Raw genomic sequence first — 12991 nt, forward strand, 5'->3', positions numbered from 1 at the left:
CCCACTAGGTGATGCATAATGATTTTATTAACGTAAATAAGTAATATACTGTATATCTTGCATCCGCACAAATACCATTTCATTCCTATGACTTTGTAGGAAATACTGTATAGTTGAACATTCTTGTGATGGTAAAAATAATTCTGACCAGATTATAAAATCATAAAATGTTTTCCTCTCTTAATCCATTAATCCATCCATAAATTTGCATATATATTGAGTGTTTATGTATAAAGCATGTTTCCTATTTCAGGTCAGGTATTTAAAATAGATGAATTTACTGCTCTCTAACTCAAGGATCTTGTTAACGTTATTCTTATTTTAATTATTTTATGCCTAATAAACACAGTCAAGGGAGTTAAAACGTCAATGTCCGTGTATTTAAAGTACTGGTTGCACAACTATGATGCTGGTAGACCGGCTTAACCAGCATAGCTATGCTGGGTCTCCAGCGCCAGACCAACACAATGGCCTTTTTTTTTCATTGTGGTAATGCTACTTTCACCTTTTCTTCCACCACTGGCTGATATTTATGTAAGTACTCTACATCTGTGCTCAGTTTGGACCTTGCATTCCGACTGATACATTGGATTAAGCATTTACTTTCTTTATTGATTTCCGCGGCTTTCGAAATTGATTCCTTTATGGGAATCATTTTCTCTGTTGACCTTCAGTTGAAGTTCAAGTGTTGATACAGACCTTTATCACAAGCGTGTCTGGAAGGAGTGGAGACAGAAGAGGACAAACTGAACCAGAGCTCATCAATGAATCCCAGAAGAAAATGTCATACAGTGTAAGACAAGCACGGCCAAAATTCACCTAGGTTACCCGGCTCACAAGGGAGATAGAAAAATATGAAATTAAACATCATACCAGGTCAAAAGGATTCCTCACCAATATATGAATGTTTTAATGTGTGCCTACATGTCATTTTACCCTCAATAAAAACAAAATGGAAAAAATGATATCCACATTCATGCAAGATATTTTTCATGTTAAAAAAGGAGACAGTGTTATACGTCATTGTGGTTTACTGTAAGAAGGAGGCTGAGCTTTTGTCCAAAGGTCAAAAAAGATGAGTTTTTGTGATTGCACATACACCAATATATGGATGGAGGGACCAATTGGAGAGTTGGAAAGGAGTTATCTTTTTTATCTTTCAGAAAATGTAGCCGAGGTTTTCTGTGCTGGTATTAAGTGAGCCTTTGAGCTCAAGTCAGATGGTATAGTGCAGAGCTGGAGGCATGGAGGAACATACCGTTGTCTGGCCTGAGTTCATGAGTGAAGATTATGATGATCATCAGAAATTGTTCAGCATGTGGGCAAATATAAAGTATTTTGCTTTTCCACCATCCAAGATGCCTGAGGTGCAAAGTGCAGGCCGACAGTCAAGTTAAGAGCGGATAAGCTTGTTGGGTGAGAGAACAACAGCCGCAGGTTAGATGCGAAATAATGTCAACAGTTGTAAATAAACACAGAATCAACTACATTCCCATTTTCAACAATTGTTAATAAGCAATGGAAGATGTATTGTCTGCAGTAGGGTTGCATAGAAAAGCTTTTTGAGCTACAAAATGAATAAATGAAAAGGATTACAGCTTGAAGCATTATTTATCTTTTTGTTTGTTGAACAGAGGGATGTGAGACTGCGTTCTACTTAAGTGCAATCATTCTTGTATGAACAACCAAAGTATCTGCCCACAGTTTGCTTCACAACAATAAAAAAATGTAATTTTCACTGGGATGTGAGAAAGATATTATTTTTCTTTTTTCTTTTATTGCTGCTGCAAAGTCTTCTTGTCAACTACACTTGGCACTCTGACACTTTGCACCTTATTGTTGGTGTAAACTGTGTGATAATAAAGAAAGGCTACTCTTCCATTTGTGTCACAGCATGCCGATCCACATCCAGCATGGTGCAATTGTCACCTCAGGGATTTAAGCACCTGTGTTCAAAGATTGATGCAGTCCATTTGGTGCAGCCTTGTCTATGGATGGATTAAAAAAAAAAGAGAAACAACCATAAATAGTCTTCCGGGACAATTTGACACAAAAAAACCTCCATTATTAATACATATACATGTATATACATTAAAAGTACAGATGGCTAGCGTCAAGATCTCAGCATGAAACAACTTTCGTCTGTGATACATAGCACAAAACCTGTCTTGCATTTGCTGATGCAGCTGTTTCTATGTCATCAAAGGAATACTGAAACACCTTCACATAGCACTGAACAACAGAACAGGCACACAAATAGACTTTGACATATAACAAGGAAGACTTTCAACTTTTTTTTCTATTCTGCCTCTGGACAGTTTGTTCAATGTCTGTGATGTCACCCTGTGATTGCTGAATCTCCTGCTGTTAGTACTCCTATGCAGGAGTGAGACGGCACCAGAAAAGAGGAAAACAGTACCAATAATTAGTCCCAACTGCCGTGACGTCTTTTTGATGAAGAAAAAAAAAAGAATGCATAAATTTCCAAGCTGCTGTGAATAAGTCGACTTAAGGACCTTCAGGGCCTTTAGTCCTCGTTAAATAATTTCTGATCTGTGATGTAATAAAGACAAAACTAATAACCTTTATAGCTGAGGGACTTCTGTGGCCTCAGAGGTGAAACCTGCTGCATATTGCCTAGACTTATAAGATTAGGATGGGAACACTATCCTTTGAGGTAAGAACCACTGGCAGAATGCCTGCGTTGAAATTAATTAAGAGCAAAGGTTAGATTTATTTTTTTGTCATTCTCACAGCAAAGACCGTTTTGTAAATGTTTGTGTACTGTTGAGTAGAGCTGCTCCTCCTGTGAACCCCAAGTTACACTCTGGGCACTTTACAGCAGACCACTGCTTCTAAATCTTATGGGTTAAATGCAGAGCTCAAATTATATATATGAACCTGTATGATTATGGCAATCATAATTAAGTTTATAAACCATATTGTGATATCAACAGGGATATATGCCACAAGTATTAGCCACATTTGATCCATGTTTCTTTGTCTTAAACACACAAGTTACACATTGTTTTAACTATTAATTTGCTATCCATTCAGCAGTTGAATGAGGGAAAGCTTCCCAGAAGGATAACAGTTATGAGAAGGACTCCCCCTGGTGGATCGTCATCAGGCCATTTAAACAGTTTACGAGCTGCAACCACGACTGTTGTATTTCACAGATTTACTGATGTGCTTTTACAATGATGGGAAACTTGCAGGAGACACTTTCAACAAAACGGCGACAAAATCAAAACTGCAGAGGCAGAGTACACTCTCTAAATATAGATCAATCTCAAAATATGCTTAATTCCTTCAATGTCATGGCGTTCATCACTGGATGCCCATGTTTTTCAACCTTCCCAGACCTAGATGGTAGTTCAGGATTTCTGTTCCAAATGTTTGACAAAATAGTCTCCAAGCAAGTGAAATTATCAGACTTTCCAAGTTAAGTCTTAAGTCTGGTTTGAAATTGCAGGTGGATATCATTTGTAAGGATATCAAACAAAGGTATTTCTGTTATGATATGTATTTTTGTGGTATAATGGAACTTTACATAAACATTTTTTTTGATATAATAATGTTTTTGTTGTAAAGTGCGGACATAATGAAAACAATATTTATAATACAAACTGAACATACTTGTTACAATGAATAAATCTGGACAAATATTTCATACAAATGATAGTATAATGAAAATAAGTTGTTGTGTTTCAACATCGAGGCCACAGGAAGAGCAAATAATGTCAGTGTCATGTGTTATGTTTTGATGGATAGTATCAATGGAGAAGTTTGAAACTGAAATCTCTAGATTAGTTTGTCATCAAGTATCTTGAAGACAAAGTCCAATCTTTTGCTCTTGGTTTTTTCATTCATTCCCTAATAAATAATCTGTTTTTAATTCCTCAAGTGTACTTTTTCACAGGATAAATTCTATGTACAGCAGTATCTCATATGTGACACCTCTTTGACCATGTTTGTTAGTCAGTGCTTATCACAACACTTTATGTGATTGTATTTCACTGAAGTGAGTTTATACTTTGATAATGGATAAACAATGCTTTTTATTTTTTTCTAAGTAAGTCTGATATCAGATATTTATTTCAAGAGAAATTAATTTGAATCAGTACAAAGTCCTAAAAACATCTCTTAAAAGTGAAAAAAAATTCAAAGAAAATTGTGTCATTTAGTTTATTTGAGTTATCTAATAAGCGGGCAACTGTTTTCCAGTATGCTATTGTAAATGTCCCTGCTGCGGGACTAATAAAGGATTATCTTATCTTATCTTATTCATCAATGTATGGTACAAAAAAGTGAGTTGCTTTTGTTGTTCAACAGAATGTATTTGTGGGGTGAGAAAAAGGGATTGCATTCAAGCCACCAAGGGGATCTACTGCTATATATTCTGTGTAAATATGGAAGTTTAACTGGGTTTTATTGAACAAATGAATCACTTTTAATATACTGTAGTCGTTATTTAACTCAAACTACAATAGTGACACTCTAGCGTCCATAACACGCACTGCATGGAGCTCTCACTGGGACGTATTCGGTTATAATACTCACTTCTCCAAGGACTTTGCTGCACACCTTTTTATTCTGTGTATAGCGCAGTGTGAACCACAACCCACGTGCGGGGAAAATGCATTAATAGTTTTATGTTTTGTAATTTATTTCCAATATTTCTATATTTTTGTTTTTGTAAAAGGATCACTTTGTATGAGTAAGACATGACAAGTCCAGGAATATGTATATACAAAGTTCTTATTCAATTCAATTCAGTTTATTTTGTATAGCCCAGAATCACAAATTACAAATTTGCCTCAGAGGGAAAAACTCCCCTAAAAAACCCTTTAACATCTCCCAGCATGGACAGAATAATAATAATAATAATAATAATAATAATAATAATAATAATAATAATAATAATAATAATTTTAACTTTATTTATATAGCACCTTTTAAAAACAAGGTTTACAAAGTGCTTTGACAGACCAGCCAGCAAGACAGTGCACAAGAAACAAAATGAAAATAACAAGTGACAATCAAATAAACAAATAAAATAATAAAATAAATAAAATAAATAAAATAAATAAAATAAATAAAATAAATAAAATAAATAAAATAAATAAAATAATAAAATAATGAAATAAATAAAATCAAGTGATAATGGTAAAATATGCAATATATGTCATGTGTACAGAATGAACAGCATAACGGAGATACAACACATTCAATGTATATGACACAAATGATTCATATAATAAGAGTAGTAAGCAGAGTAACGAAGGAAAAAACAATTAAGACTACTTATAATAACAGCAGCAATTATTATAGTAGAATATGTTCAGAACCTTTGTTTAGTTTCTTACATGCTGAGGTTATTTTTCCAGAAAATAACATGAATATATATGCAAACTGACACAAAAATAAAGATGTACAGAATAAAGCAGATGTACAGAATAAAGTATTGAATGTGTATTGTACCTTGTGCAGCATTTTGTCTAATAAGACGGGTAAATGTCTTTTTCTGTCTGTACATATAATATTTCAATTATTGTGGATTTTACTGTTTTTTATTGCTTATTTATAATACTTGTTTTTTATTTCATTTTATTTTTATCTTGTCTGTCTTTTACTATGTCTCTTGTGTGCACTTTACCCTATGCTGCTGTAATCCTGCAAATTTCCCTGCTGCGGGACTAATAAAGGATTATTTTTATCTTACCTTATCTTATTTTTTTATCTTATTTTATCTTATTTTTTTATTTTATCTTATCTTATTTATCTTATTTTATCTTATGTTATCTTATCTTATTTTATCTTATCTTATCTTATCTTCAAGTTGGATTTGATGCTAAATATGTGAATGTTTACAGTGGGTTTGTGTAGGAGAAGATGGCTGACATCCCCTTTAACCCACGGTGTTATTCTCTTTGCTTACAGAATAAGGATAAATAAACATTTCTCAAAGCACAGAACAAAAAATTCATAACCGGACGCGGCCCCCCTTTTTGCCTCTGGTCACGTGGTCGCCAAGCTGGATCAGCTGACATCACCAGCTTCTCCTTCTGATGCCGAGTCTTCTCCATCGAGCGATAGCGCGTCTTTAAACCCCATTATTACGTTTTCTTAGCGTCTCTGGCGTCAAATTACAGATTTGAGCCGAGGACATCTCACTGATTAATTAAGTTAGATAGCCAGATAGATGCTGCTAGAGTGGATGATGAACGGACACGCTATTCTGTACACGGGGGTCACTTTGGCCTTCTGGAGCACCATACTAATCGTCGGTAAGATTATATTTCCCATAAACAAACACGTATATGTGATATTAATGAATTGCATTTTATATTCTGTACCCCTATGTAACAATACAAGTGCATTTATTTGTTATTTCTTCATAGCAAAGCGCGTTTTTTTCGCGTTTGACAGCTAGAATTTGGGACCCGGCTAAATAAAGGAACGAGAGCGTCTGCGGCTGGTTCCATTTTGTTTGCAGGCTATTACGCGACACAAGCTAATGTAGCATGTGTTGCTAATTAGCGTTAAGCTAGCTCTTAGCAGCAGAATATATAAGAGTGTTTGGGGTTCATTTGACTAGTTCCAGACTTGGTTTGATGGGACACATGGGTTGGTTCTCTTTTAAAGCAACCTGACGTGGCTAAGCTAACGAGAGCTAGCTGGGTTAGCATGTAGCTGCACAGCTGACGGTCCCAAGCAGGAACTGCAGCAGTGTGTCACGTGAACCCAAGTTCTCGCTTCTCTCCGTGACTTTAGCACGTGAATGTGACACACACTGTTCAGGGAAAAGTTGTTGTTATAATAATAATAATAATAATAAGGGATTTTATGCATGAATAACTGTTATTAATGCATACTGTAAATGTCTGCACTGAGCTTACTTGTAAAATATCCATCTGACCTTTTTTTTTTTTACCACTTTTACAGTACCAGTCAAAAGTTTGGACACACCTTCTCATTCAATGTTTTTTCTTTATTTTTATTTTTTTCTACATTGTAGATTAATATTGAAGACATCCAAACTATGAAGGAACACATATGGAATTATGTGGTAAACAAACAAATGCTCAACAAACCAGAATATGTTTTATATTTTAGATTCTTCAAAGTAGTTGGATGAGAAGGTGTGTCCAGACTTTAGACTGGTACTGTACGTCAGAAACATCCTAATATCTTTTTGTCTCCATAGGACTATGCTATACCATCTTTGACCTTGGATTCCGCTTCGATGTGGCATGGTAAGCATCTTAGAATAAAGCTGAATGCAGGTTGATTAGTAGGATTGGGGTACAAACACTGGAACAAATACCACTACTCAATATTTACTTACTCTGCCTCCTGTTAGAATTAGTACAGCATACGGTTTTCTGATTATATTCTTGCTTGATTTGAAGGAGAGCTGCGTAATTTAATCTGGTTACTCATTTGTTAACTGATTTTGTTTTAGTCACTTTCATGCAAAAATGCCAAACGTGTTGTTTTGAACCACTCAAATGTAAAGATTTGTTGCCTTTATGTCAGGTATAATTGGCGATGAAATCTTTTGTGTTTTGGACTGTTGGTTAGACAGTAACAACTATTTGCAGTCTGAATTTTGCTCTATTGGAATTTGTGATGGCCATTTTTTTTTATTTTTGGGGCACTTTATTTACAAAACAATAGATTTAATGAGAAAAAAAACTGGAAGATTAATCGGTTATGAAAATAATCCTCAGTTGTAGCACTATTTTGAAGTCGGCCCTTATTTTCCGTTGACTCCTCTGAGCCTCCCTGACAGTTTTCCCTTGCAGAACATTAGATGTTAAAACAGACATTTTTTTCTTTACAGTAACAAAACTGCTTTGGCTGTTCCTAGATTGCACTATGATAAGAAAAAATATATAATGTAATGCAACAAATACCAGTTTCAAACTGTTCAATATAGCACTGGGCTGTTGGGAAGTAATGCTTTTGACATTGCTGTGACAGATTCAGGGCCTGCCCTTCTTTTGTGAGGGTGGCACTAACCTGTCTTCACATGACTGTTTAGTTTGTTTTATTATATGAAATAAAAAAAAACCGATGATAAGCTTGATCAAGTTCGCAGATGACAATATTGTTGTGGTTTTACTTTTAGTTTTGTTTCAAGTGGGTAAATCATAATTTCAGGTGAAGATATTAAGGATCATACACATTACAACTGATTTAAAATGAAGCATTAAATGGCATAAGCAAGTAAAGAAAACCAAACGTCTTTACCACATGGCAACACGTACAGAGAAACAGTATTGCTTGAAACAACTGCATTAATGTTTTGCTGCTTGTACACTGTTCCTTGTAAAGTGAAGTTCATCGGCCGTACTTCTTTGCTCACAGGTTCCTGACAGAGACCTCTCCTTTCATGTGGGCCAATCTGGGCATTGGCTTGGCCATCTCTCTGTCTGTGGTGGGAGCAGCCTGGTGAGTACCTGACAAGGAACACAGTTTAGAGGGGTATGTCAGATGTGTAAGCTAGGTGTGGTGGTACGTGAAGGCCTAGAATGCACTGGTGTTTCTTCAAATGATTTCCTCTTTCTTGACTCGCTCCAAAAAAGTTCATCATGTGTAAATGTGGAACTGGAAAATGTTAAACTCAGCAACTTAGGAAAATGCTCGAGTATTTTTTGGATAGTGTTCCTTTTTTAGTGTCTGCAATAAACTGGTGAATCATAAGCTAATATGTAGATTGTAACAAAACAAATTTGATGAGGTATATATTTGAAAATTGTTTTGTACAGGTGGCTTCATCATTAAATAGGCATCAAGCACATTACGTTATGTTATAGTTACATCATTCAATTTTTGGGGGATGTACCTCGTCTCATTTGTTCTCCATCCACAAGTTTTCTAAAAATCCATTTTTGTTTTTATGTAACTGGGAGCGGCCTGCTTGGTTTGCATCCTGTTGGATATTTATTCTCAATAAATGATATAAATTTAGTACTTTTTACTTTAGTCGCCACTATGAAAGCACACTTTTACAGAGTTTTTTTTTCTTGTGTGCAAACCAAGAAGTACTATTGTTTTTGGTGCTGCTTCCTATTAATAATTTCTTATCACCTGGTAGTTTTCTCTCAGGTTATAATTGTTGTGCTGATTTTTCTTTTTCTTTTCCAGGGGGATCTACATCACTGGCTCCAGCATCATTGGTGGTGGTGTCAAGGCTCCACGAATCAAAACCAAGAATTTGGTTAGGTAAGTTCAATCAAGAACTAAAAAGTTACATTCTGTCCAATTCCCTTCTCTTCTGTTTTATTTTTACATTCAATCTTCTTGTTTCTTTTTTGTGATTTATGTGAAGTAGCTGCTGTACCAATGCATATTTTTGTTGGGGATTAGTAAAGTACTTCATCCATCATTCTCTCTTTCCTGAATCTTAATAGGCTCAGTTGCTTAGTTTTATCTTGCTTAACACACTTGAATATTGCTGCTGAATTAAGGTAGTTGAGAAATCAATTTTTATATATTTTTAACCTCCTGTAGACTCACGAAGTACAAGGCCAAAGATGGGGAAAAACATAGTAGCCAATAAATATCAGAAATCCATAAAATACCTAAATACCTCTCAAATTGGAACTGCAGCTTTGTGATGACTTGTGGGAACAAACTGACAATTTTAAATATTTTGTTTATGTTTTATTATGTCTCCCTTTAGCATCATCTTCTGTGAAGCTGTGGCGATCTACGGGATCATCATGGCCATTGTAATCAGCAACATGGCCGAGGTAAGCATTAAGAATTTTTCTTGTCCATGATCAAGAACATTGTGAAGTTATCCATTTTGCTCTACCAAAAATGAAAGCATTATAGATATGGGACAGAAATCTTAATAAACAACGGAGCAAGAATGTTTTTTGGCTAAAAAAACCCCTCTTTCATCCTCTAGAACTTCAGTGGAACAACGCCTGAGACCATCGGGGCAAGGAACTACCAAGCTGGTAAGAAAACCACATAAAGCTACTGAAAGCAAGACAAAAGAAAAATGTCAACAACATAAAACGGTACCATCAATTTACTGAATATCACGCAAATTGTTGTATATGAGGTGAATATTTCTTCCTTTTTCTTAAACACACATGAATTTAATGTAAACGTTGATGCTTCCAGCTTGAAAAAATATTATTTTACGGTTTAACTGATAGCAAGTTAAATGCTGAGAATCAGAAAAACAGAAACATTAAAAATAAAAGAAAGTATTGCAATAATCAAGAAACATAAATATAGAACAAAAGAAAAAAATACAATAAAATTATGAAAAAACGCTTTAAAAATAACACAACATGTTTAAGTGACAATTCACCCTAAAATAAAAATAACATATTTTCCTTTTTATCTGTAGTGTTATTTATCAATTAAGATTGTTTTGGTGTGAGTTGCTTGTTATTTTAGATATCTTTAGCTGAAGAGATGTCTGCCTTCTCTCCACTATAATGGAACAATATGGCACTCGAGAAGAATAATATTTATTTTTGATTTTGGAGTGAACTGTTTTAAGATGTATGCAACATTCAGTCCAAATAACTATTAAATATGGATTTCTCACTACATCTATGAAATCAAATATATTTTGATATATATATATAGACTCCAAATTGCATAAAATATTAGGAATGAATAGATGGTTATTTTCAAGAGATCAAAGAAATTAATCATTTAGGTTGCTTCAAAATTGACTCTCAGATTGAATATCAGAAGCTGTTAATGTGTGCTTTGGTTTCCAGACCTCACAGGAAATGAGATTCCTGTTGCCAGTCCCACAGTGGATTGCTCACCGAGGTCTCTGACTCATTTGATTTCCCGTCCCGCCAGGTTACTCCATGTTCGGAGCCGGTCTGACTGTTGGCTTCTCCAACCTCTTCTGTGGCATCTGCGTTGGCATCGTGGGCAGCGGAGCCGCTTTGGCAGACGCCCAGAACGCCAACCTCTTCGTGAAGATCCTCATTGTGGAAATCTTTGGCAGTGCTATTGGCCTGTTTGGTGTCATTGTAGCCATTCTGCAGGTGAATGAGACAGGCTGATTTTTTTTTTTTTTTTTTTTTTTTTTTATTCCTTGTGTCTTCGCCATCTGTCGTTTTTCCTTTAAGGAGATAAATATCCCTGGTATTTGGCTGCAAAGATGTTCACCAACAAAAGGCCATTGTTTCAGAATTGGCATTGCAAAGACAGTCATTTTTTCCACAAAACTCAAGATGGATCTATATTATGTAGTTGTCATGAGATCTATGTTTGAAAATGTAATAACTGGTTTCTTTTCTTCTCCCTCAGACATCGAAAGTAAAGATGGGTGACTAGAAGATGCATTCACACGCTGAGAAGATAAAAAAAGAACTGCTGGAAAAAAAGACGGATTATTGTGTAAATACATCGTAAATTATTTAAATGTCTCTATTTGCCTGGTATTGTTTTTAACGCATCATTTATGCAAGAGTGGTACGTGCACACCCGACTGTCTTTTCTTGAGAGAAACATCAATATTAGAAAAGACTAAAAAAAAAAAAAAAAAAAAAAAAAAAAAAAAAAAGATGCCTGTGTTTCGTGTACGGTACATATTCTGATTATAAATGATTGAACCTTCAGTTCAGCTTGATGGATAGTACAAACAGAATGAATTGTAGGAATTTAGATGTGTTTCCTAACACCAGCCAGTCTTAAGTCTTGAATCGCTCTCAAAACTTACAGATGGGTTCATGCAAGTTGGGACAAATCTATTTTTTTCTGACCACTCTTGGATAAACGATGAGTGTAAAAATGACACCGGAGAATTTGAAAATATTTCTGTGAGTGTGTGTGCAGATGTGTGTATGCTGGACATGTGATTTTTTTTCTTTTTTTCAAGTGAAGCATGAGGGTGTTTGCCATTGTGTTTATTACTGTAGCCTGGTCTGTCAGTTCTTTTTTTTGTTTTTGTAACTGTTCTGCTAATAATAAGCCAGTGGTCCTTAATCCACACAGTGGCCCAACTACAGTATTTTTTTCAGGCCTCCCGCTGTAGAAGTGATGGAGAATCTATGAAGTATAGGTTTGGAATACTGATCTGAAATCATTAGTAAGGTCATTGGAGAGTTGGACTTGCTCTTTGGGAGGCCAGATAGAGTCAGAGTCAGATCACAGCGACATATCTGCTCTAAATATGACATCCTGTCGTTCATTTCCTTAGTTCCTCAAAACATTATGGAGCTAAAAATGTCGACATTTGAGACCAGTGAGCCTCCTGAACACAGCTGCCAGACATAACTTCCTTGTTTACCCCTGAGTTTACTTATTTTGTTTGTTTTAATCTGTTTCCTTTTCAGTAGTTTTTACAAGGATGGTGTGGCCACGAAAGTGGATTGTTCAGTTTTGACTAGAGGGAAGCCAAAATATCCTGGATAACCATAATATATATACTTTTTTGCAGATGCTCAAGTGAAAGCTTTCTAAACCTTTGATAGTCGTAGACAGGCAAGTGGAATTTATTTTAGTAAGCACGTTCGTGACAAGTATTACCTTACGCTAAATAGTGATAGTTTACATCTCCTGTAGCATCACCATGGTAGTACTAGAGGTCTTTAGGGGTAATGATTTTGTATTAACTGGTCCTCTCACTTAGATGTTATGTGATCTCAGGTGGTCTGGCATGTAGAAAAACACAGATTCCATTACATAATAAAACAACTTTATGGATGCAGACTTTTTAAATTCTCATTTTACACAGAAATTCTACAAATCCTCACTTTTATTTTTTATTAAACTCAAGTCCGTGTTCCCAATATTTTCTAACATTCCTTAAAGATGTTTAACGTGTGTGTGTAAAGCCGAGTTGTATTTGTGGGTAGAGTGCAATTGGAATGTCAAAATAAGACTTGTGCTACAAGACAGCAAAGCCATCAGAAAAAATATTGTCATCAATGTCTCTTTCTTTTTATTAGCTGGTAGCTTTGCAGCATTTCAGCTGATGCCTATTGTTGCTGAC

General features: G+C 35.3%; 1 protein-coding gene across 1 annotated transcript; it reads left to right on the plus strand.

Annotated features, from left to right (window-relative positions):
• The first annotated feature begins 5993 nt into the window (after positions 1 to 5993).
• On the plus strand, positions 5994 to 11788 carry atp6v0b (ATPase H+ transporting V0 subunit b). Its single transcript, XM_054625024.1, has 8 exons — positions 5994 to 6290; positions 7211 to 7259; positions 8377 to 8460; positions 9157 to 9234; positions 9695 to 9764; positions 9926 to 9977; positions 10849 to 11039; positions 11305 to 11788. Exons 1-8 carry the CDS (start codon positions 6206 to 6208, stop codon positions 11329 to 11331), a joined length of 636 nt encoding a protein of 211 aa, XP_054480999.1. The 5' UTR covers positions 5994 to 6205; the 3' UTR covers positions 11332 to 11788.
• The last annotated feature ends 1203 nt before the right edge of the window (positions 11789 to 12991 follow it).

This window comes from Anoplopoma fimbria, chromosome 3 (genome assembly GCF_027596085.1).
Source record: "Anoplopoma fimbria isolate UVic2021 breed Golden Eagle Sablefish chromosome 3, Afim_UVic_2022, whole genome shotgun sequence".
Taxonomy (NCBI): Eukaryota; Metazoa; Chordata; class Actinopteri; order Perciformes; family Anoplopomatidae; genus Anoplopoma; species Anoplopoma fimbria.

Excerpts from the sequence above, each read along its gene's own strand:
- atp6v0b (XM_054625024.1), top strand. The coding sequence starts at position 6,206 with ATGCTGCTAGAGTGGATGATGAACGGACACGCTATTCTGTACACGGGG. Across the intron at positions 7,260-8,376 it reads TTCCGCTTCGATGTGGCATG|GTTCCTGACAGAGACCTCTC; the intron begins GTAAGCATCTTA and ends CTTTGCTCACAG. Across the intron at positions 11,040-11,304 it reads TCATTGTAGCCATTCTGCAG|ACATCGAAAGTAAAGATGGG; the intron begins GTGAATGAGACA and ends CTTCTCCCTCAG.